At 42.0% G+C, this 25,382-nt stretch overlaps 1 protein-coding gene across 2 annotated transcripts in view; it reads left to right on the top strand.

Moving 5' to 3' along the window:
* The window catches only part of vps16 (vacuolar protein sorting 16 homolog), a 37,752-nt gene extending 12,572 nt beyond the window's left edge, over window positions 1-25,180 (top strand). The window contains exons 4-25 of one of the 2 annotated variants that reach the window (XM_026361703.1): window positions 4,459-4,587; window positions 4,703-4,847; window positions 4,974-5,089; window positions 5,167-5,289; window positions 5,385-5,440; window positions 5,512-5,601; window positions 5,781-5,952; window positions 6,037-6,168; window positions 6,259-6,386; window positions 6,582-6,617; window positions 6,709-6,817; window positions 6,921-7,055; window positions 10,884-10,992; window positions 11,075-11,172; window positions 11,319-11,423; window positions 11,657-11,734; window positions 12,385-12,471; window positions 12,539-12,621; window positions 12,757-12,853; window positions 23,317-23,420; window positions 23,495-23,641; window positions 24,853-25,180. In XM_026361703.1, coding sequence (XP_026217488.1) covers window positions 4,459-4,587; window positions 4,703-4,847; window positions 4,974-5,089; window positions 5,167-5,289; window positions 5,385-5,440; window positions 5,512-5,601; window positions 5,781-5,952; window positions 6,037-6,168; window positions 6,259-6,386; window positions 6,582-6,617; window positions 6,709-6,817; window positions 6,921-7,055; window positions 10,884-10,992; window positions 11,075-11,172; window positions 11,319-11,423; window positions 11,657-11,734; window positions 12,385-12,471; window positions 12,539-12,621; window positions 12,757-12,853; window positions 23,317-23,420; window positions 23,495-23,636 — 2,274 coding nt within the window. In that variant the 3' untranslated portion in view covers window positions 23,637-23,641; window positions 24,853-25,180. Of the gene's footprint in view, window positions 1-4,458; window positions 4,588-4,702; window positions 4,848-4,973; window positions 5,090-5,166; window positions 5,290-5,384; window positions 5,441-5,511; window positions 5,602-5,780; window positions 5,953-6,036; window positions 6,169-6,258; window positions 6,387-6,581; window positions 6,618-6,708; window positions 6,818-6,920; window positions 7,056-10,883; window positions 10,993-11,074; window positions 11,173-11,318; window positions 11,424-11,656; window positions 11,735-12,384; window positions 12,472-12,538; window positions 12,622-12,756; window positions 12,854-13,111; window positions 13,329-23,316; window positions 23,421-23,494; window positions 23,642-24,852 lie in introns of those variants that run through there. The other variant, XM_026361704.1, reaches the window with a different exon arrangement.
* The last annotated feature ends 202 nt before the right edge of the window (window positions 25,181-25,382 follow it).

Raw genomic sequence — 25,382 nt, 5'->3', positions numbered from 1 at the left:
AAATACTGAGACTGTGTCTGAGTCCCGAACGCTATTTGGAAGGCTAGTTATGATCCACAGTGCACAGCGGTGGAGGAATAGACGTATAAGCCTTTTTTTTTTATTTATATAAAAAACGTTTATAAAAAAACGTATTAATAAATGTTTCTGAGCGTATTGTCTAAGAAACAGTGATTAAAATCTGCCGTCTCTTAGCCTTAGCCTCTAAACTGTTTGCAAGATGCACTCCGAGGCAGTGTTTACATTCGCCTTAGGATGGACATAAACCACTGTATATCAAAATTCAACAACAGTGAAGAGGAAAAACTCTCTTTAGAGGAAGAAACCTCTAAAGAGTGGGAAGAGAAAAGAACAGCAGGCAACAAAAAACACTAACAAACAGCGCAAACAACAACAAGATACAAGATTCAATAAAAACTTTATTAATCTCAGAGAGAAATTGTTTTGCCTCATTAGTTGTTTTCAACACAGACAGAAATAAGGGGGACCACAACCAGGAAAGATCGACACCAACAAAAGTACTCAGTAACTTGTGTAAGGAATTGTAAAGATTGATGGCCACAGGTAGAAAGGATCTCCTGTGGCGCTCTGTGGACTTAATGTTAATAAATCTTTGGCTGAACCTGCTCCTCTTTCCAGCCAACATACTGTGTAGTGGGTGGGAGGGATTGTCCAGAATTGAGAGGAGTTTGGACAGCAACACCTCCTCTCAGCTACAACATGTTGGGTGCCTGTGGCTCAATAGGTAGAGCAGCTGTCTGCCACACATAGGATGGGTGGTTTGATTCTCGGCTGTCATGTCACATGCCAAAGTGTCCTTGGGCAAGATACTGAACCCCAAGTTACCCTTGGAGTACCCTGGTGAGTCAGATCAGCTGCATAGCAGCTCTGCCATGTGTGTGTGCGAATGGGTGAATGAGACGCATGCCATACCAGTTAGGCACAAAAGCGCTATATAAGTGCAGACCATTTACCGTCTACCATTTATGTAGAGGGTCCAGCTCCACCCCCAGAACAGAGCCAGCCCTCCTGATCAGTTTGTTCAGCCTGTTAGTGTCTGCCACCTTCATGTTGTGGCCCCAACAGACCACAGCGTAGAAGATGAAACTGGCCACCACAGACTCATAAAACATCCGCAGCATGGTGCAGACGTTGAAGGACCTGAGTCTCCTCAGAAAGTACATCTGACTCTAAGCCTTTTTGTACAGTGCTGCTGAGTCCAGTTCAGTTCAGTTTGTTGTCCAAGTACACTCCACAGGTATTTGTACTCGGATATGACCTCCACCTCCTCCCCCTGTATAAAGAGATGGATGACGGGACTCCCAGATTTTCTAAAGTCCATCACCAGGTTGAGTCTGGAATACTATCATGCAGCCATGTCTCTGTAAAACACATCTAACTACACTGAGATTTTTTCCATCCTCACCAGAGCTGTCAGTTCGTCCATCTTATTGTCCAGTGATCTTACATTGCCTATAATCAGATAGGGGAGATGCGGCTTAAATCTTCTCATCTTCTCTCTGCGCATTGCTCTTCTCTGCTCTTTATTTCCTCCTTGCTGTTTTCTGCCTCCTCTTCATCCCCTCATTGCCAGCCGTCCTCAGTACAATCAGCTGATCCCGGGGTAAACAAAGGAGCTGGATCCATGGTGATGGAGCAGCTGCTGCCCTCTGGTCTTTTAGGTGACTGAAAGTATGACAAGCAGCGCAAACAACAACAAGCAGCAGGCATGGACACAGATAAAAGTTCTATACCCTTGGTGAACAAACGTTCCCTCGTTACAATAGTTTTACACCATCTGTTATTCACAGCAATACCACATGTCCTGCTGGTAGTTGAAGGATCTTGGTCTGTGCGCAAAGGCACCAAAGCCATCGATTGACATAGCGGAATCTCGCTGAGACAGGTCTCTGTCAGGACCAAGATACGTGTGTCCCTGAAATCAGGTTGGTAGTTGATAGGTAGAACTCTGGCTGACGCATTTTGGATAAACTGGAGGCTTTTTAATGAGTTACTGTGGAGGAAACACAACTAAAGAAGAGAGAAGACACAAAGTTAATGACATGAAATGGTAGAATTTGAATGGATAGAGGAGAAAGGAGAGAGGAGAGGAGCTCAGTGTATCAGTAGATGTCCCCCAGCAGACTAAGCTATATCAGCATAACTAAGAGATGGTTCAGAGTCAGCTGATCCAATATGTGATCCATTGTTTTCATGTTTTTATTGAACATAACATCTAAACATTCACAGATAGGTCTAAAAGAATTAAGACAGAAGAGTTACCTGCAGCTTTTGCCACCCGTAGGGATTCCACAACAGTCAGAAGTGCCGTTTCTGTGGAGTGACCACTCTTGAACCACTCTGATTGACATCGAGGAGGTTGTTCCGGGAAAGAAAGTCTGAGAGATGATTGAACACTGCATGTTCCAGGGTCTTGGCCAGAAATGTAGTTCTCCACAAGGGAGGGGTCAAGAGAAGGTTTTTTCAACAGTGGAGTAATCTGGGCTCCACTGTTGAGCCCATACTTCATAATATGTGAGGTCAGAGCCACTGGTCTGTAGTCATTGAGGACACTGGGTTGTGGCTTCTTAAACACAGGGAATAAGCATTACTTTTTTCACCCAAAAGGAACTCTCTCCAGATGCAGGTTGATGTTGAATACATGTTGGAGAACAACACATATCTGCCATAGCTGAGGAGCACAGGCTTTTAGCACCTATGGGCTGATTCCATCTGTCCCTGTAGCCTTTGTGGACAGCTGCCTCCTCACCTGATCTGCTGAGATGGACATTATGTGGGATGGTAGCTGAGTAGTGTGGGGGAGGGACTGACAAGCCTGTAGTGAAGTGCAGGGTGTTCTGAGGCTCAGCCTGGAATCTATTGAAAAAAAAAAAAAGTCTTAAATTTGTTGGCCCCATCCACAGTCCCCTCAGTCACCTCAACAATAGTTTAAAAGTTCAGAATCACCTTAATCAGCTCTCACTATAAACTTTAAACACAAGGAAAGATGTCATTATCGGCGTTTAGCCACATCCTGCTACTTCAAAACAGATTGACAGCTTGAGAACACCTCAGCATTCTATAGGAAGACTTGGAAAGTGTAGTAGGGTAGAATCACCTCAAGACTACCTTTCTGCACCTACTGCCACAATGAACTGATTCAAGATAAAACAGGAAATGGATGGATGGTCTGCCATCTACAGTTAAACCTGAAAGTATCAGCCACCTTTATGAAATTAAACAAAACCTTAATTTTTCCAAATGAAATAATCCAAACCAAAAGTGTTTATAGTTTAACTGCTTCCAAAAGAACAAATACAGATCTCACTAAGTTTGATTTGGATATTTTACTGGTGTGGTGAATTGAAACAAGGAAAATGAAATGGTCAAAATAATTAGCTGCAGATTTTTTTTTTCTGTTTTCACACTCCTGAGCAATCAATCAGCATCAAATGTGACTATAGAGGCTCCAATGAACAGTGCTTTTGGCAACTGAACACTTGATTGAGATAGACTACTCTTAAACTTCTGGTAAGATGTAATGTCATCAGCCAAAAAAGTAAAGAAATCAGTCTGGAACTCAGAAAGGAGATAGTGGGTGCTCATGTTAAGGGAAGACGGTATTCATTGCATTGCAAAGTGTTTCACAGTGTCTAGAACAGCTGTACCCTGCATCATTAAAAAACACAAAAAGAAAACTTATGTTAGAAACAAACCTGGGCCTTTTCAAAAGTCCAAGATTTTCACACCTCCGTGGGGTTGCTCTGGTCCACATCACTTTTTGAGTTTGTAGACTCGTAGCATGTTTCCCTCGATTCAGTGTTCCATGGACAAAAATGTGTCACCCCGGAGTTATCGAGAACATCCTCTCTGGTAATAGCCCAGATGTGTCAAGGAACAAAATAACAAAATACAAGAACAAGGTTGTGTGTTTTCGGGAAAGACAATTACGCTGATTTTAATTTAATTAAAACATATTTTAACACAGGTGGTTGGTCGTTCCTGCGGTAATTGTTTATTAGGTGAGGTGACTTGCACAAGTCATCCGACCAAATGTCAGTGAGGCACTGCAACTCCTAAACAACTCTATAATAATCTGTAGTGGGAGCTCAAGATTAATGTTCATCCTCAAAAACAACACAATCTGGATAAGCTGGAACAATTAGCCATCAAATACAGACATGCTAACCTTGTTAGGAACTACCATATAAAATTGTTCTCAGTTATGAATCAGAGGGTTGTCAGAGGATCAACCCATCAGTAAAATATTTTAAGCAAACTTAGTTGAGATGTTGTCTTTGTTTTTTTTTTTGAAGCAATTAAAGTACAACCACTTTTGGTTTTGGTAATTTCAATGAAAAAGTTAAGCATTTGTTTGATTTTATAAAGAAGCTGATATGTTTGGGTTTAAGTGTAACCTGTCTGCATCCCTTTCTGTTTCTTTGACCTGTCTCTCAGTGGAAGAGTGGTCCTGTGGTCCAGTTGGGTTGGACAGTCAGTGACGAGTTGTTATGTGTTCAAGAAGATGGAACAGTTCTGATCTACGATCTCTTCGGATCCTTCAAGAGACACTTCAGTATGGGTCAGGTCAGTTAACTTGTTAACCAATAGATTGAGTACAGGACAACTCAGTCTATTAATGGGTTGATTTACTAGTGATGTCAGTTCAGGTCAGTCTGTTTCTGTCTTTTGTGGTAAACAGGAAGTGGTGCAGTCTCAGGTGTTGGAGGCCAAGGTGTTCCACTCTCCATATGGAACAGGTGTTGCCATAGTAACAGGGTCCTCCCGCTTCACCCTGACAACAAACATAGATGACTTAAAGCTGCGAAGGTTACCTGAGGTTCCAGGTAACAACTATTTGTCTGTCTCTCTCTTGCATACCTGACTGACCTCTCTCTCACCACTGTCTCATTCTCACCCACCTGTCTCTGTCTCTGACATGTTTCTCTTTCTCTCACTCCTGTCTTTCACAGGACTGCAGGGAAAGCCATGCTGTTGGGTTGTCTTGACTCAGGACCGCCAGACTAAAGTCCTTCTGTCCACTGGACCAGAACTTTACATCCTGGACAACACGTCCTGCACTGCTGTGGTGAGATGCTTACATGGACAGACGGGTAGACAGAAAGGTAGTAAGATGGACAACTAACCTCACCTGCCTGTTTTCAGTATCCTCCAGGTCTCAGTCCTCAGACTGGCAGTATCGTCCACATGACTGTGTCTTTCAGCTACAGATACCTGGCTCTTTTCACGGACACAGGATACCTCTGGACAGGTTTCTCCCACCTCCAGGTGAGTAGCTTCTTTGCCCAATCAGCTTTATGATGTCTCACCTGAGGACTTAGGATGTTTTTGGATAATTTACAGATCATTGTTTATGTCTGCAGGAAAAACTGAGCGAAGTCGACACCAAAAAGACAACAGTACCAAAACACATGGTCTGGTATGTTTACCTGTCTGTTTACCTGTTAGTCTACCTGTTTACCTGTCTCACCTATCTCTCTGCTTGTCCAGGTGTCGCAGACCACAGAGTCAGCAACCATCTGTAGTGTTAATGTGGGACAGACTGCTCATGGTGGTTGGACAGTGTAATGACACCATCCAGTATCCTTGAAACCAGTTCAGGTTGACACCAGAACAGTTCTGACACGTTTGTGTGATTTGCAGCTGTGAGGTTCTTGTTAAGTTTAGAGTCTTTTGAGATGTTCCAGGTGAATGTTTCACTTCAGTTGTTGCTGGGCAGATGATGTTTCACCTGTATGAACCTTGACCCTTGACCTCAGGTTTCCCATTGAGGATCCGTGTGTTTTGGTGGGAGAACTGGATGGAGTTCGAGTCATCAATTCAACCAATCAGGAGCTGCTTCAAGAGGTTCCTCTGGTCTGTCAGGACATCTTCAAGATTGCATCCATGGCTCCTGGAGCTCTGCTGCTGGAGGCCCATCGGGAGTACGAGGTAACCACTTGTCTGTCAGTCTGTCTGTATCTGTATCTGTCTGCGTGTGTCAGGATCATTGTGTTTTTAATTTCGTGTGTATAGAAATCAAGTCAAAAAGCTGATGAGTACCTGAGGGAGATCAAGGAGCAAAGCATGCTGGGAGAAGCAGTCCGACAGTGTGTGGAGGCAGCAGGCCACGAGTATGACTCCAACACCCAGAAGTCCCTGTTGAGGGTGAGACACTGTGTCATCTGATCTATGATCATCGTATAAACTGATGTTGGCTTAGAGTATAAACCTCCAGTTCCATGCTCTGTCCACCAGGCAGCATCCTTTGGGAAGTGTTTTCTGACAGACTTCAGTCCAGATCAGTTCGTTCAGACATGCAGAGAACTGCGAGTCCTGAACGCTGTCAGAGAGAGCAGCGTCGGTCTGCCGCTCACCCACACTCAGTATCCTCACACTGTTCAGGGGCATCATGGGATATGTAGTGGATAGTAATTCAAGACTACACAGTGCATCATGGCACATGTAGTGCATGCTATTAAGCAGTAGACTCCTCTTAGCCAAACAGTTTTCAGTAATCAGTAATCATAACAGAAACAGTCTACTAGCATCATGAGAAACTCCTTGACCTCTGACCTCAGATTCAAACAGATGACTCTACAGGTGCTCATAGACAGGTGAGTTAGTACATGCAATCTGTTTCTCTCACATGTGGGCCTCCTCATTTGTCTATTACACCTCTCTCTCTCACACCTGTCTGTCTCTCAGGTTGGTGTATCGACAGTTTTATCCATTGGCGATGGAAATCTGTCGTTATCTGAAGATTCCTGATTATCAGGGAGTCAGCAGAGTCCTCAAACACTGGGCATCCTGCAAAGTAACTGGATTCTCACCTGTTTCCCCTAAGATATAGCTCTTATTTTTAGAATTAGTTGGATTTACCTGCACTACTAATGACTACACTTCTAACCTGTATCTAGGTGCAGCAGAAGGACCTGTCAGATGAGGCCATAGCTCGAGCAGTGTGTATGAAGGTGGGAGACTCACCTGGAGTTTCTTACTCTGACATCGCAGCTAAAGCTTATGAAAGTGGACGCACCGAACTCGCCATCAAGGTAGACTTTCACGAACCCAGCAGAACTTGTCCTCCTAACTCAGTGGTGTGAACACGCAGACCTGACAAACATGTTGACATGACTCATCTGTGGTCTCTGCCCAAGATGAACCTCCAGAAAAGAACATGGAAAGGAAAAGAGAGCAAAACCCCATTAAGAATCTAGATTATTTAAGTTTTCCTCAGTAACATCTTAAAACAGTGATGCTTGTCTGTACACTCATGATACACTGCAACAGTGTTCTGTAGCTGTTTTGGGTGATACGTTACCATGAGCATCAGTGGTGAAGTGTCACCTTCACCTGTGTTAAGATGTTGCTGCGTAAACAATCGGCTGTATAGTGTAGAGGTAAGTCCACCACCTTGCAGGGAACTATCCTATTAGTCCTACAGTAGGGCAAGACGTCCTTACACTTATTCTGCCCTGATAAATGACTTAATGTAAATGTAAATGATACATTATGGTTCTGTTATAACTCTGCTGCTGCACAGATCTTGTATATTTAATGCTCCTGTAGGAGCTCAGCTCAGCTGTTGCTAACTAATAGTAATTAACTGACTTAATTTGACGTGAGGCCAAAATGAAATTGTGTATTGTCAGTGTGTTCTCTGTGCTCTCTATTTAAACCCAAAAGTTGTGTACTAGGTAAGAACCATCTCTCTGCAACACTGATGTTTGGGTACCTTGTATCTTGGATTTCACCTCTAATCTCTATGGAAGTTATTCTGGGTTCTTTAGTTATCATTTATATTTTCTGTTTCTTCAATTTTCCACTTATGGCTACGTCCTGGGAGGTTGGCTACAGACTCATGGACCTTAAACATCTGAGTAATATGTACAACTGTAGTCACAGGAACATCAAGCTGCTTGGATATGGTCTTACAGCCTGTACCTTTAACATGTTTGTCTATCATTTTTATTTCTAATCTCCTGAGATTAGATCTCTTTAGTTTTCTGTGGTCCATATACGGTGTAGTACACACCATTATACCAAACAGCACAGTGACCACTCAAATGATTATAATTGGTCAATTATTATAATTGGGTTTTTTTAAACTACTGTTGAACCAAAAGTCAAAAGCTATGTCTGATTTTCATTAGTTAATTTTTTGTACAGCTTTATTTATTATTACTTTTCTCAGTTTCAAGTTATTTCAGTGACCTTTGTAGGGTTTTCTTTCTTAAATGGAAGGGTACCAACAATTTTGTCCACATGTGTAGATCCTCAGCTGTCTCCCCTGTCTTACAGTTTTTACTGGTTTGCCTACAGAAACAAGATTGACGAACTGTAGCATTAATTCAATTCAATTCAATTAGGTTTTATTTGTATAGCGCCAATTTACAACAGAAGTTATCTCAAGGCACTTTACAGTGTAAGGTTTAAGACATAACAGAAAATATTTATACAAAAAATTATAGAGAAAACCCAACAATCCCATTTGGGCAAGCTTTAGGCAACAGTGGAGAGGAAAAACTCCCTTTAGAGGAAGAAACCTCCAGCAGAACCAGGCTCAAAGTGGGCGGCCATCTGCCTCGACCGGTTAGGGTGAGTGGAAAGAGAAGAGAGAAAAGAACAGCAGGCCATAAGACAACAAGAAGCAGCAAGAACATTGGGCAGGTAAACTGGATTCTGGAGATATACAGCTCCAGGCCGAGGATACCTGCAGAAAAATACAGAGAGAGGGAGACAGAGAGGAGGAAACACAACTACAGGAGAGAGAAGACACAAAGTTAATGACATGAAATGGTGGCATTTGCATTGATACAGGAGAAAGGAGAGAGGAGAGGAGCTCACTTTATCAGTAGAGGTCCCCCAGCTGACTAAGCTATATCAGCATAACTAAGAGATGGTTCAGAGTCATCTGATCCATCTCTAACTATAAGCTTTATAAAAAAGGAAAGTTTGAAGTCTAGTCTTAAATGTGGAGAGGGTGTCTGCCTCCCGAACCTGAACTGGGAGCTGGTTCCACAGGAGAGGGGCTTGGTAGCTAAAGGCTCTGCCTCCCATTCTACATTTGGAAACTCTAGGAACCACAAGTAAACCTGCAGCCTGAGAACGAGTTCTGCTAGGAAGATATGGAACTATGAGGTCTTTAAGATAAGATGGAGCCTGATTATTAAGGGATTTGTAAGTGAGGAGAAGAATCTTAAATTCAATTCTGGATTTAACAGGGAGCCAATGGAGAGAAGCTAACGTAGGAGAAATATGATCTCTCTTGCTAATTCCAGTCAGAACTCTGGCTGCAGCATTTTGGATTAACTGGAGGCTCTTTAATGAGTTATTGGGACAAACTATTAATAATGAATTACAATAGTCCAGTCTGGAAGTAACAAATGCATGGACTAGTTTTTCAGCATCACTTTGGGACAGGATGCTCCTAATTTTAACAATGTTTCTCAGGTGAAAAAAGGCAGTTCTAGAGATTTCTTTGATGTATGAAGTGAAGGAGATATTCTGATCAAACATAACTCTGAGATTTCTTACAGTATTACTTGAGGCCAGTACTAAGTCATCAAGGGTGAGAACGTGATTAGACATAGTGTCTCTGAGATTTCTAGGCCCAAACAGTATAACCTCTGTCTTGTCTGAATTTAGCAGAAGGAAATTGGAGGACATCCAGGCCTTAATGTCTTTTAAGCATGCTTGACGTTTGACTAATTGATTAGTTTCTACTGGTTTCATAGATAAGTATAGCTGGGTATCATCTGCATAGCAATGGAAATGGAAAAGATTGTTTCCTAATAATAATTGCCTAAAGGGGACATATATGAAGTGAAAAGAATCGGTCCAAGCACAGATTAACCATATAGGAATTACAGCCATTTCGAAACATACTCATAAATGATGGAATTAATGGCTGACAAGCAGCTACATGTCCAGGTGTGTCCTGTTTACTCATTATTTCATAACTAATCAAACAGATAAAAGGTTTGGAGGTGGTTTGAGTGTTTAATTTTCATTTGGTAACTGCTCTCAGCATGAGTTTGATAGAATGAAAGTGAAGGAAGCATCATTAGGCTGAAGAAACACAATAAACCCATCAGAGAGAGAGAAAAAAAAAAACGTGGCGTGGCCTGTACAACAGTTTGGGTCATTCTTCAAAAGACACAGAATTCTGTCAGTGCTGACAGACGTATCAGGAAGAATTCTGAGATGTGTAGACCTATACTCTCTACTCACATCAAGCCAAATAATCACCCTAAACATAGTGCAGAAACAATTCAAGACAGTTTGAAGGAAAAGAAATGGAATATGCTTCAGTGTCCAAGTCAGTGACTTGATCTCAAACCAATAGAGCAGTTTGCTAACCTCCGCAGAAATAAAAAATAAAAAAAGGGCATGTGTGTATGACAACGGCTGTAACTCCTGAAAGGTTAATGCCAAACTTGTGTCAAACCCTCTGAATTGAAGTTGAAATAAAATTGGCTTTGCTCTTATCTTGAACGCTTAATTTCGAATGCCAAAACACTTAGCTGTAGTGGTGGTACAGATATTTTACATAGTACTGTGGTTATTTTACATGGCACACTAGTTACCGTGTTACAGTATAAAAATAGCATGTTAGGGCAGTTTATGTTGTGGTGGATAGTTCAATTATGACATATATATTTCATTCTTATGTTACAGTAGCCAGTTTATGTAGTACAGTAGTTTCACATATTAGTAGTTATTTTACTTGGTATGACAGTTTCTATGGTAGTGTAGATATTTTACATGGTGTGGTATTTTACATCTTGAGGTGGTATTTAAGGTATTCTAAATGTTACAGTAGTTATTTTACATGTTAGCTGCTGTTTAGGGTATTTATTTCAGTCTCCATGTCTTAGCTGTTGGACTTTGAGGCCCGGTCCGGGGAGCAGGTTCCTCTGCTGCTGAAAATGAAGAGGAGTCAACTGGCACTCAGCAAAGCCGTGGAGAGTGGAGACACTGACCTGGGTGAGTCTCTTAGCCCCACCCCCTACCTGTCTCATGAATGTGACATCACATTGATAAACTCACCTGTGTGTCTTGTGCTCAGTGTACACAGTGGTGAGTTACCTGAAGAGCGAGATGAACAGAGGAGATTTCTTCATGACTCTGAGGAACCAGCCGGTTGCTCTGAGTCTCTACAGACAGGTACACACCCCCATCTTCATTGTAATCATCCTCACCTTTATCTTCAACTTTGTCATGATCTTCATAAGCATCAGCTTCATCCTCCTGTTTTTACCTGTCAGCTGATGGATGGTCCACAGTAATTATTGATGTGTGTGTTTTATCAGTTCTGTAAGCTGCAGGAACAGGACACACTGAAGGATCTTTATAACCAGGACGATGATCACCAGGAGCTTGCTAACTACTACATCTCTGCCAGTTACAGAGAAAAAGTAACAACATCAAAACATAACTTTTGTAATTTAACTAAACATATTTTTCAGATTTTACTTGTGGTTTGTTTTTAAATAAACACAGCATAAATAAACACAAGAATGTCAAACAAACTTGAACATTGTTAACATCACAATACCTGATGCCTTTAATATCATTGTCTGAGTCTTTCTATGTGATGCTGTTTTTATTACCTGTCTCTCTCTCTCTCTCTGCTCGTCTTTCTCAATAGAGGTTAGACACCCGTCTGTCAATTCTGCAGAGCGCTGTAGATGAATACAATAAAGCTAAGAATGAGTTTGCTGCAAAGGTAACAATCATGGATTTAGTCATTTTTAAATCAAAATCCTGACCCTGAAGAAGTTATAGAGCTGCACCAAAAACTGCTGTCCAGTAACAGCTGGACTTGGTTTGAGTTCTTGTAGAGGAAGAAGTGTCACTCTCCAACCAGAAGCTTCATCAGTTAAGAACCTAAAGCAAATCCAGTTGTTACTGAACAGTAGTCTTTGGTGTAACCATGACCTGGATGACTAAGAATCATCACAGATGTTTTAGAGGTGGTTGCATTATTTTACTTTTAGTCCCTGTAGACCTGAAAATCTAAGGAGGATGGTGATGATGATGGAACAGCTGAAACATAAAATAAATGACAAAATGGGAAAGTCAACTTTGATGATACATGACTAAAGCACTTTCAGTATAGTAAGTACTGTATTTAGTTAGTAGGTCGTACAGATGATGGGCTATATGAAAAGCTTAATGAAATTCACTTTGAGTTAGTTCTTAAGATGAGACTTCAGTGATCCGCAAAGGTTCACTTTTAGGAGCACAATTATAAGCGAGAAGAAGAATGGTCAAAACAATAATGCACAATAAAAACCATGGACAAGTTACTTGGGCTAAAGTTTGTTTATGTTAATTAACTGAGCTACTAAATAAATTTAATTATTTTAATTTCAGGCCACAGAGGACGAGATGCGTCTCCTTCGATTTCAGAGAAAACTGGATGATGAGAAGGGGGCAGGACTTCTGGGTCTGTCTGTACAGGTAGATATGTGAAGGCAGGGCTTCTGTTTTGACTGTCCAATTAAATTAAACTGATTTCCTGTTCCAGGCGACCATAGAGGCTCTTCTGGCATTGGGACTTCACAAACAGGCAGAACAACTTTACAAAGATTTCAGAGTACCTGACAAAAGGTGAGACACTCGATAGGTGATGGTCAAAAAGACCTTTGCTGCCTGTTTTAGTAATCCGTATCAGAACACACTTCACCTTAACAACATAGGATTTTATTAGTCCCTCCACCCATCGGTCTTGTTTTACTTGTGCAGGTATTGGTGGTTAAAACTGAAGTCTCTGGCAGAGAAGGAGGAGTGGGAGGAGTTAGAAAAGTTCTCAAAGAGCAAGAAGTCTCCTATTGGCTACCTGGTAAGAAGCTCCAGAAAGTATTCACAGTGCTTCACCTTTTTCATATTATATGGGTAGTAGTATATTACAGCCTTATTCCAACCCATAATGTCAAAGTAAAGGAAATTAGTTTGAATTTTTTACAATTTTATTAAAAATAAAAAACAAACAATTGTAGAGATTGATGACCACAGGTAGAAAGGACCTCCTGGGGTTCTTTATGGAGCACTTAACACTTAATGTTAATCATTCTCTGGCTGAACATGTTCCTCTGTCCAGCCATCACACTTTGCAGTGGATGGGAGGGATTGTTCAGGATTGAGAGGAGTTTGGACAGCATCCTCCTCTCAGCTACAACATGTGGAGGGTCCAGCTCCACCCCACAACAGAGCCAGCCGTCCCGATCAGTTTGTTCAGCCTGTAAGTGTCTGCCACCTTTATGTTGCGGCCCAACATGCCCAACAGACCACAGCATAGAAGATGACACTGGCCACCACAGACTTATAAAACACACAGACTCTTAGTCCAGTCCAGTCTGCTGTCCAAGTACATCCCCAGGTATTTGTACTCGGATATGATCTCCACCTCCTCCCTCTGTATAAAGAGAGGGGTGACGGGACTCCCAGATTTCCTGAAGTCCATTACCAGCTCCTTTGCTTTATTGATGTTGAGTTGAAGATGGTTGAGTTCACAATTCTGTGACATCTCCACTCTCAATACAAACGTCAACTGCACAGTCATCAGAGAACTTCTGAAGATGACAGGACTCTGAGTTGTACCTGAAGTCTGAGGTGTACAGGGTGAAGAGGAATGGAGACAGAACTGTCCCCTGTGGAGCACCTGTGCTACAGACCACAGTGTCAGACACGCAGTTCTGCAGGCGCACGTACTGTGGGCGGTTGATGAGGTATTCCATGATCCAGGAAATCAAGGGAGTGTTAACCTGCATGGTTTTAAATTTCTCTCCCAGCAGTGCAGGCCAGAAGCTATTCTACACTATTGTTCCATCTCTGCTCCAAGTTCTCTCAGCTGAACGTGCCGGACTCACTGTGCAGGTGGATTACAGACTTCCTGACGGACAGACGGCAGTGAGGCTGGGGAAGCATGTCTCGGACTCCCGGACAATCAGCACTGGATCCCCCCAAGCCTGCATCCTCTCTCCTCTGTTATTCTCCCTGTACACAAATAACTGCACATCTGGACACCAGTCCGTCAAACTCCTAAAGTTCGCGGACAACACCACCCTCATTGGCCTCATCTCCGATGAGACGAGTCAGCCTACAGAAGTGAGATGGACCGTCTGGTGTCACGGTGCAGCTTGAACAACCTGGAGCTCAACGCTCTCAAGACAGTGGAGATGATAGTGGATTTCAGAAGAGACCCAGCCCCCCTCCCCCCTGTCATCCTCTGTAACACCCCGGTCCCCTCTTTTGAGTCCTTCCGTTTCCTGGGCACCACCATCACCCAGGAGCTCAAGTGGGAGCAGAACATCAGCTCCCTCACCAAGAAGGCTCAGCAGAGGCTATACTTCTTGCGGCACCTGAAGAAGTAGAACCTTCCTAAGCAGATGTTGATCAACTTCTACACTGCCATTATCGAACCCATCCTCACCTCCTCCATCACAGACTGGTTTGCTGCAGCCACTGCCAGGGACAAGGCCAGGCTGCAGAGAATCATACGCTCTGCCGAGAAGGTGATTGGCTGCAGCCTCCCATCACTCCGGGACCTGTACGACTGGTTTTTAAAAACCATTTTAAATGTAAACAGCGCGTTTTGTCTACTTCATATTCTAGCTTTGAGGTGACTCTATTTGAGGTGGGTCGCTCTGACCCAGTACTGTTTGCTGTCATCTACCGACCTCCCAGATACAACAAGGATTTTTTAAATGATTTTTCTGAATTCTTGGCTGAAATTATGCCAAACTATGATCGTCTCCTGATTTTAATATACATGTGTGTTGCCTTGAAAAACCGCTGGTGAGAGACTTTTTACCTATTATTGACTCTTTTAATCTTTTGCAATGTGTGGCTGGTCCCACACACATTCAGGGACATACATTAGATCTTGTTCTCTCTCATGGCTTGTCTCTGTCAAACTTAAAGACCTGCATTAATGTCTTTTCTGATCACCTGTCCATTTTATTTGATGCTGACTTTTCCTGTGCAGCAGTTAAATCGCCTGCTCCTACTCGCCTGTGCCGGATTTTTAATTCTTCTACTGCTGGTCAGTTTTCTGCTGCCTTTCTGATGTCCTCCCTGTGGCGCGACTGTTGATCTTACAACAGAGGAACTCAGCTCCTGGTTTCACTCCTCCTGTTGTGCCCTACTGGACACTGTGGCCCCACTAAAAACTGTGTTGCCTAAAGTTAAATCTGAGCCTTGGCTCAGCAGCAGGACTTGTGAAGCTCGGCAAAAGTGTCGACAAGCTGAGCGCAGGTGGAAGAAGGATGGTCTGCAGGTCTCTTTTCAAATTCTAAAGGTTTGTTGGCGTCAGTATCAAAATACTGTTAAAGATGCTAAAAAAGAATACCTTTCAAACATTATTGCATCAAATAGCCAAAATCCATGTGTGTTATTTAAAACAATTTACTTTGTCTTAAACCCGACAACAACAGTGTGCTGCCTGGAATCCTCTGCTGAAATGTGCAATAATTTCCTGCACTTTTTTTACTGAGAAAGTTGTTGCCACAAGGGCCTCCATTTCAGCTCCTGCTGTTGATCCATCTGATTGTGCTCCTTGTTTGGCTGTGTTCGATACGCTTGAGCCGGTAACACTCTCACTTTTGGAGGAAGTGATGAGCCACATCAAGCCATCGGGGTCCCCTCGAGATGTTCTTCCTCCTCATTTTCTTAAAGAAGTTTTCCCCAGTATAGGGCAGTTGGTTTTGTCCATTATAAATGGCAGCCTGATTTCAGGTGTTGTCCCGGCAAATTTCAAACATGCAGTGATACAACCCCTGCTTAAGAAACCAGGTCTTGACCACACTGAGTTGGCAAATTTTAGGCCCATCTCCAAGCTGCCTTTTATCTCTAAAATCCTAGAGAAAATTGTTTATGCACAGTTGAAATCTTTTTTACTTGAGCAAAATCTTTTGGAGGTTTTTCAATCTGGTTTTAAAACTTTGCATAGCACAGAGTCAGCATTGCTAAGGGTTTTTAATGATATTCTCCTGGCAACTGATGCTGGTGATTTTGTGATCCTTGTTTTGCTGGATCTCACCGCTGCTTTTGATACTGTGGACCATAACATTTTATTATCTCGGCTGCAGCATCTGGTGGGCATTCATGGTACCGCTTTAGAATGGTTTAGGTCCTATTTGGCGGACAGAACCATAAGTGTGAACCTTGCTGGTTCTGAATCATCTTCAGCTCCCCTGTTATATGGAGTTCTTCAAGGGTCAATTTTAGGGCCTCTCCTTTTTTCCCTTTACCTACTTCCTCTGGGTTCCATCCTAAGGAAGCATGGTATTTCTTTTCATTGTTATGCTGATGACAGTCAAATCTACATGCCACTAAAGAAAAGTGATGACTTCTGCATAAAATCACTTCTGTCTTGCATTGATGACATTAAGGAGTGGATGGCCCTAAGTTTTTTAAAGTTCAACAATACAAAAACTGAGGTGATGTTGATCGGTCCAAATGGCCTCGGTAAACCCTCCTTGGTTGACCTTGGCCCTTTGGCACAGTTTGAGACGCAGACTGTGTCAAACTTAGGTTTTAAGATGGACTGTGATTTTAAATTGGATCGTCAAATTAGTGCAGTCGTAAGGTCTGTTTTTTTCCACCTTAGGCAGCTGGCTAAGGTAAAGCCTTTCGTAACACGGCAGCACTTTGAAACAGTAATCCATGCCTTTATTACATCTCGGCTGGATGCACTGTATTTTGGTGTAAATAAATCCTCCATTGCACGTCTCCAACTGGTCCAAAACGCAGCTGCTCGTCTCATGGTTGGGGCACGAAAAAGGGAGCACATAACTCCCATCCTGGCATCTCTCCACTGGTTGCCTGTGCATTTTAGAGTTCATTTTAAAATGCTTTTATTTGTTTTTAAAACTTTACACGGTCTTGCCCCCACTTATCTAGCTGAGCTACTTATCCCCTATGCTCCTTCCCGGTCTCTCAGGTCAGCTGACCAGCTCCTCCTGACAGTACCAAAGTCAAGGCGGAAGCCTGGAGGGGACAGAGCTTTTGCCGTTGCAGCACCCAAATTATGGAATGCCCTACCACTGCACATTAGGCAGGCACCTTCATTGTCCATTTTTAAAACTTACTTGAAGACTTAGTTTACTCTCTGGCTTCTAATTCAGCATGAAGACTCTGTGTTTGTTCCTTTGTTTTATTCTTTTGTCTTTATTGTCTTATTTATTATTCATTGTTTTAAGTATTGTCTTAATTGCTTGTTTTTCTTTTGACTAACTGTGTACAGCACTTTGGTCAGCCAAAGCTGTTTTTAAAGGGCTTTATAAATAAAGTTGAGTTGAGTTGATTGAAAATGAGGCGTGCTGCTGCATTTTGGATTATCTGCAGGGGTTTGGTCGTGGATGCTGGTAACCCCATCAGCAGTGCATTACAGTAGTCAAGACGAGATATGATCAAGGCCTGTACAATGAGTTGGGTTGTGTACTCCGACAGGTAGGATCTGATCTTTCTGATGTTGTGGAGGGCATATCTACACGACCTAGAGACCTAGTGTCGAAGGTCTGGCAGGGAAGACTAGAACTTCAGTCTTGGGAATGTTAAGTTGAAGGAGTCTTTCTCCCTTCCAAGCAGAGATGTCAGAGAGACAGGCAGCGATGCGTGAGGAGAGTCATCCAGTGGAAAGGACGGGAAGAGCTGTGTCATCTGCATAGCTGTGATAGGAAAAGCCATGTGAATGAATGAATGATAGAGCCTAGAGAAGAAGTATAGATGGAAAAAGGAAGAGGACCAAGGACTGAGCCCTGCGGTTTACCGGTGGAGAGGTTATGAGAGTCGGAATCACGCCCCTGCCAGGATACCTTGAAGGTTCGTCCGGACAAGCATGGCCGAAGCCAGGCTAGAGCTGATCCAGATATGCCCAAGTCTGAGAGTGCAGTCATAAGTATCTGATGGTTCACAGTGCCAAAGGCTGCTGATAGGTCAGACTCAGACTTAGACAACCCTTACCTATTCAGTAGATCTCCTGTCCTAGTTTGGTGCTTGTCCTACACTTGGCAAAGATTTTCTCCATCCTCACCAGAGCTTTCAATTCATCCATCTTATTGTCCAGTGATCTCACATTGCCCATAATCACAGAGGGGAGATGCAGTTTGAATCTTCTCACTCTTCTCACCTTCTCTCTGCGCATCGCCCTTCTCCATTCTTTCTCTAGGTTTGAAGTTCCGGACAAAGTTTGATCTTTTACGCCGGGTGTCCCCAGTAAGATCAGCTGATTCTGGGTGTAAGCAAAGCCGCTGGCTCCATGGTGATGGAGCAGCTGTTGCGCTCCGGTCTTTTGGATGAGTGAAAGTATGAATCCAAGAGAAAAAAAACTGAGATAAAAACTCTCAAACAACATGATCTGAGAGGGTATAACCCTAATTGCAAAACTAGTTTCTTATCTACACAAAATAATGAAAATAAAAAGATGAAATATAGAAAAGACATCACAAGGATGAGAACAACGGTAAATTGGCTGTGGCACAGCTCGCACCTGCATACTTCACCTTGTGAGAAATTCAGTTAATTGGACAAGATTTTGGGAACACATACAACTGTCTGTATAAGGTCCCACAGTTAACAGTGCCTGTCAGAGCACAAACCAAGACAGGAAGTCCAAGGAATTGTCTGTAGACCTCTGAAACTGGATTGTATAGAGGCACAGATCTGGGGAAGGGTACAGAAAGGTTTCTGCAGCATTCAAGGTCCCAATGAGCACAGTGGCCTTCATTATCGGTAAATGAAAGAAGTTTGGAACCACCAGGATTCTTCTTAGAGTGGGCTGCCCGGCCAAAATGGGTGATCAAGAGAGAAGGGTCTTAGTCAATTCAATTCAATTCAATTCAATTTTATTTGTAGAGCGCTTTTTACAATTGACATTGTCACAAAGCAGCTTTACACAACCAAAGAACAGTACATGAACAGTGAATGTGTAAGAATTATAATAATCAGATTGTCCCTGATGAGCAAGCCGAGGGCGACAGTGGCAAGGAAAAACTCCCTGAGAAGGCAACAGGAAGAAACCTTGAGAGGAACCAGACTCAACAGGGAACCCATCCTCATATGGGTGATTACATGCTGTGTAGGCAGCAGGCAGTCCAGTATAACAGTTAATGTCTTTTAAGTTAATATGGAGTCCAGTTAGTTATTGCAGGCAGACTTGTTCCATTCCTGGACTATCGAGCGTTGAGTCGAGACCTCCAAGAAACAGCTTCCGACGTCCGCCCAGGCCAGGACCGACATCATAGTAGCTTGTGACCAATCCAGTCTCCAAATGCATCCCATAGGGCAAGAGACGGTAGATCCAGGCGACAAGATCTCCAGCCAGAAGTTGGGCATCAGGACGAGTCAGACAGGTCCAGAGGGCAAAGGGTGGAATGGCGTGTAGCTCGACAGAGAGACAGGAAGAGGGAAAAGAGAGAGGGAGAGGGAAAGAGAGAGAAGAGGAGAGATTGCAGTTAGTTGTATTCACAGTCAGATAAAGTTTGAGGTGAATGTATATTTAGTGTAGTGCAGCAGGGACTCCGGCAGGACTAATTATGACAGCCTAACTAAAAGAGTGGGTTCAGAAGGAAACACAGAGATGAGGGCTCACTGGGATGTAGAGCAACCAATCACTTCACCATCAACAAACCTGAGTGATCAGTGAGAGTTGGGAAGACAGCATCTAAACATACCAGTTCACCATAATGCTCTACGTCCATGAGTCCTTCCCAAATCTATTTACTCAAATGCTTGACTAAATAGGTAGGTTTTTCAGCCTAGACTTAAACACTGAGACTGTGTCTGAGTCCCGAACGCTATTTGGAAGGCTATTCCATAACTTTGGGGCTTTGTAAGAAAAAGCTCTGCCCCCAGCTGTAGTTTTTAGGATACGAGGCACTGACAGGTAGCCAGCATCCTCTGATCGAAGTAGGCGTGGTGGATCATAAGACACTAGCAATTCCCTTAGATACTGTGGCGCAAGACCATTTAATGCTTTAAATGTCAAAAGTAGTATTTTAAAATCAATGCGAAATTTCACGGGGAGCCAATGAAGTGTAGATAAGATAGGCGTGATGTGCTCGTATCTTCTGGTTCTAGTGAGGACTCTCGCTGCTGCATTCTGAACTAACTGAAGCTTGTTTATGCACCTGGTTGAACAGCCAGACAGTAAGGCATTACAGTAGTCCAACCTAGAGGTGATGAAAGCATGGACTAATTTTTCTGCATCATTTAGTGACAAAATATTCCTTATTTTGGCAATATTTCTGAGGTGAAAGAAAGCTGTCCTGGTGATATTATCTACATGAGCTTCAAATGAAAGACTGGAATCTAGAATCACACCAAGGTCTTTTACTGTTGCACTAGATGTAACAGAAAGGCCATCTAGAGTTACGGCGTGATCTAAAATCTTGCTTCTAGCTGCTGATGATCCTATAACTAGTACTTCTGTCTTATCAGGATTTAGCAGAAGGAAGTTAATTAGCATCCAGTCTCGTATATCCTTTACACATTGCTCAACTTTATTAAGCTGTTTGATCTCATCTGGTTTTGATGAAACATATAACTGTGTGTCGTCAGCATAACAATGAAAGTTAATACCATGCTTACGGATTATGTTGCCCAGAGGAAGCATGTAGAAGGAAAAAAGGAGTGGGCCTAAAACTGAGCCCTGTGGAACACCAAACTCTACTGGAGAGCATGTGGAGTAATCGCCATTTAGATCTACATACTGATAATGATCAGTCAAATAGGACCTAAGCCAGGAGAGGGCCGTTCCCTTAATTCCAACAACATTTTCTAGTCTGTGAAGGAGAATACTATGGTCAATGGTGTCAAAAGCTGCACTGAGGTCGAGTAGCACAAGCATAGAGACACTACCCTGATCAGAGGCCAATAGGAGGTCATTTACTACTTTAACAAGGGCCGTCTCTGTGCTGTGATGAGGCCTAAATCCTGACTGATAGAGTTTGTGTATGTTATTTCTATGAAGATACGAGGATAGCTGCCCAGCTACTATCTTTTCGAGAATCTTAGAGATAAAGGGGAGGTTTGATATCGGCCTGTAATTGGACAGCTGACAAGGGTCGAGATCAGGTTTCTTGATTAGCGGTTTAATAACTGATAAACACTTTGGGACATACCCACAGCTAAGTGAGGAATTTATGATTGTCAGCAGGGGTTCTATTATTTCTGGCACTATCTGTTTTAGAAAGTGTGTCGGTATAGGGTCGAATGTACAGGTTGAAGATTTTGCAGAAGAGATGAGTGAAATTAGTTCATTCTCTTCAAGGGGAGTAAAGTAATCTAGGTACTGATCTGCTGAGGTTAGCTCGTCACCTGCGTCAACTAAATTGTCTGGTTTTAAAGCTTGAATTTTCTGCCTTATATTTACAATTTTGTTATTGAAAAAGTTCATGAAGTCCTCACTACTGCACAACGTTGTTGCGGAGATATCTGCCGTGGTCTTCTTCCTAGTTAATTTGGCTACTGTATTAAATAAAAATCTAGGGTTATTTTTGTTGTTTTCTATAAGAGTGGAGAGATACGATGATCTAGCTGCACTAAGAGCTTTTTTATAGTTCAGGATGCTCTCCATCCATGCTATCTGAAATACTAACAATTTAGTTTGGCGCCATTTACGTTCTAACTTTCGAGTAGTCTGTTTTAAGACGTGCGTGTCATCGTTATACCAGGGAGCAAGTTTCTTATCTTTAATGACTTTTCTTTTAACTGGAGCTACATTATCTAAGGTATAACGGAATGACGACTCGAGATATTCAGTCGCCTGGTCTAGTTCTGTGGTGTCAGACGGTGATCCGATCAAAGTTGATAACTCTGGAAGATTATTAATAAAGCTCTGTGCGGTAGTTGATGTAAATGTACGTTTAATGCGATAGCGCGGCGCTGAGTATACATTATTAATATGACACACTGTAGTTGAAACAAGATAGTGGTCTGAGATAACTTCAGACATTGGGAGCGTAAGTAAATTTCTTATACTTAAACCGAAGGATATTATTAAATCTAACGTGTGACCCGCTTTATGAGTCGGTCCTACTACACACTGATCTACTCCTAGCGAGTCCAATATGGACATAAATGCTGTTCTCAGTGGGTCTTCTGGATTCTCAAAGTGAATATTAAAATCTCCGGCAATTAACGCTTTGTCTACAGAAACAACTAGGTTAGAAAGGAAATCTGCAAATTCACAAAGAAATTCAGAGTAGGGCCCTGGGGGTCTGTAAATGATAATTAGCGGGATCGGCTGAGCAGACTTTATATTTGTATCTATACTTGTTATGTTAGTATAAAGACATTCAAAAGCTTTAAATTTGTGTACATGTTTTTGTACGATAGTCAGTTTATCATTGTAAATAACTGCGACACCTCCTCCTCTACCAGTCAGACGAGGCTGGTGAATGTAGCTGTATCCAGGAGGAGTTGCTTCATTCAAAGCTACATACTCATCCTGTCTAATCCAGGTTTCTGTTAAACAGAGTATATCAAACTCCTGATCTGTGATAGTTTCATTAACAGTAAGAGCTTTAGATGTAAGAGATCTAATATTTAACAGTCCTAACTTCAGATCAGAGGTGCTGGCTGCACAATCAGTGTGCTCTGAGTTTGAGGTCTCTATGTTAATTAGATTAGTCAGGGAGGTGAACAAGAACTTGATGGTCACTCTGAAAGAACTGTGGAGAGAGGAGAATGTTCCAGAAGAACAACCATCTCTGCAGCACTCCTTAGTAAAAGTTTGTCAAAATGCACCTAAAGGACTCTTAGACCATGAGAAACAAGATTCTCTAGTGTGATAAAGGAGTGGCTACAGTACAACTCTGTTAGCATAGACTTAAACCCAATTGAACATCTCTGAAGTTGCTTGCTTTAAACGTCAATTGTCAGTCACTTTGGATACACATGTCTGCCAAATATCTAAATAAATAGTAAATGTGAGTGATCTGAAAATGGCTGTGCACTGACGCTCCTCAACCAACCTGATGGAGCTTGAGAACTACTGAAGAGAAGAATGTGAGAAACTGCCACAAGCTTGTACCATCATACTCAAAAAGACTTGAGGCTGTAATTGGTGATAAAGGTGGTCAAACAAAGATTGTAAATTGTAAAGATTTTAAGATTTTTTCACTTTGACATTATGGGGTATTTTTTGTAGAACTTTCAGCAAAATAATACATTTAATATATTTTGGAATAAGGCTGTAACATAACAATAAGCAGCGTTGACCAACGTGGATATGAACTGTGTCTTAAATGGCATGCAATAGTTGATTTATACCCATGAGTCTTTGCTCTATCTTTTCTTCAGGCATTTGTTGAAGTCTGTATGAAACACAACAATAGGTATGAAGCTAAGAAGTACGTATCCAAGGTGACACCTGAACAGAAGGTCAAAGCTCACCTGGCCGTCAGGTAAGACTGATCACTTGTGATCTCATTAGGAATGTGACCCTGTCAACTCAACTCTACTCTTCTCTTCTTGTCAGTGACCTGGAGGGAGCAGCGGAGGTTGCAATTGAACGGCGTAATGATGCTGAGATGGGAGCGGTGCTTGTGAGTTGCACAGCCTCCGACCAGTTGCTGATTGACAGGTTGAATCGAGCCCGAGCTGCGGCTACTAAAAAGTGATGCAGGTGAGCTGCCAGAATTCTGGTACGATTTGTCAAACGCAACAACAACAATGTATTATTTAATTCATATTCAGCCACATCTGTGTGTTTAAGTTGTGGTTTTTCTCCAGGTTATGCTAACAGTCTGATTTTGAAATAAAATCTGACTGATTTATTATTGAACTGCTGTAAATTATCAATTTTTAATTTTTAGGTACACACAGTTTAAATTCAGATTTCTGCCAATTATTGACTGAGCCTGTTTGTTTTTTGTTTGTTTTTCAGTTTTTTTGCTTAAGGTCGTACTTAAAGACTTTCTTCAACATTGGCAGGTCTGAAAAGGGTTCCTTCCTCTGTTAGCTAGCTAATGTTGTAGTTGACTTAAAGACTAGGTAAAGTGGTAAAGTTTGGTTTTAAAATAATGTTAAAAAATGATGACGAAAGCATGTGACCAGTCTGTGAACTATATAACTGAAGTATGGGATTAAAACATTAAACAGTGTTTCATCATTTCTCTGGTCAGGGATTTTTGGGCAGGACAGAAAAGAAGCTAATGTTAACTCTGATCTCCTGAAAAAAAAAAAAAAAACAATAAAAATGAATACGTACAGCTTTTTTAACAGCATGCGGTAGTGCAGTGGTACATGATGCACTATAATTGTTTATAGTATGCAATCTTTACTTTTGCCATTGCCCTTAAAAGGCTCCATTTTCCCTGAGTCCTAGTGTTTCATGGCCTAAACCTTATGCTTCAACAGAAAGGCTGAGTACATAATTTCTGCTTTCACACATGTACCGGAAACCTGAATTACTCCAGACTTTATCCAGATAAACTGCATGTCAGATCTCAAATGTCCCAGTCAGTCAGCTCTGAGATCCACTTTGCAAGGTGATTAGTACAATTCTATTTTATTTATATAGTGCTAAAACACAACCGGTCATCTCAAAGCACTTTACAATAAAGTGGAAGATTGCTACTCCTCCTTGTTTTTGGTACACTGTGCCATCCAGGTGGGATGAACCAAGTGTCTTGAACAGATGGAGTCTCTATGTGTTCCAGTTCATGTTAGATACCAATAGAAACGTACAGAACACCAATAAACACACTTATACTCACGGTTGCATGTCAACAGTATTGGGACTGGGTCTGAAGACTTTCCACAAAAACAGAAAAGAACCTGTTCATATTTGATCTTCTGATATTTTCTACTTCTGTGTTCTCCCCCACTCCACAGGTCCAGATGAACTGGACTCCTGGCCTTCAGGACCTAGTCTGTGCTTCTCCTTCTTCCTTCTACAATCCCACATGGCTTTTACAGCTTCTTGGTATATGTGACTCCTCCCCTAAAGTGACTGTCCAATCAGAGCATAGCAACAGTGACAGAAATATGGTCTGGTTCTGATTGAAGAGCTGGTTCTAGTCCAGGACGTGGTTCCTGTGTCTATTGTTGGGTCTTAGCTGTTTCCTGTTTCACATTAAAAGCTTGTTTTATTGTGAAAAGCTACTCTTCTTCACCACCAGGTTTTGATTTATGTATAAATAAAATTGTATCTATCTATCTATCTAAGTGTTTTTTATTTTGTTTAAAATTTCAGTCATTTCTGAATCCAAACTCAAATCTTGATGTTTTCAGACCTTTCAGCCACATGGGCTGGCCTTCTGGGAGATGGAAAAAAACTGAAGCAGCTCCTTAATGGCACTTCAGAGTTCTTCTCCTTGACTTAGATATTTTACCTTGTACCTCACTTGTAAGTCACTTTGGAT

This window comes from Anabas testudineus, chromosome 2 (assembly GCF_900324465.2).
Source record: "Anabas testudineus chromosome 2, fAnaTes1.2, whole genome shotgun sequence".
Classification (NCBI taxonomy): domain Eukaryota; kingdom Metazoa; phylum Chordata; class Actinopteri; order Anabantiformes; family Anabantidae; genus Anabas; species Anabas testudineus.
The sequence above is the reverse complement of the archived record's forward strand: the minus strand, read 5'-3'. Positions and strand labels throughout refer to the sequence as shown.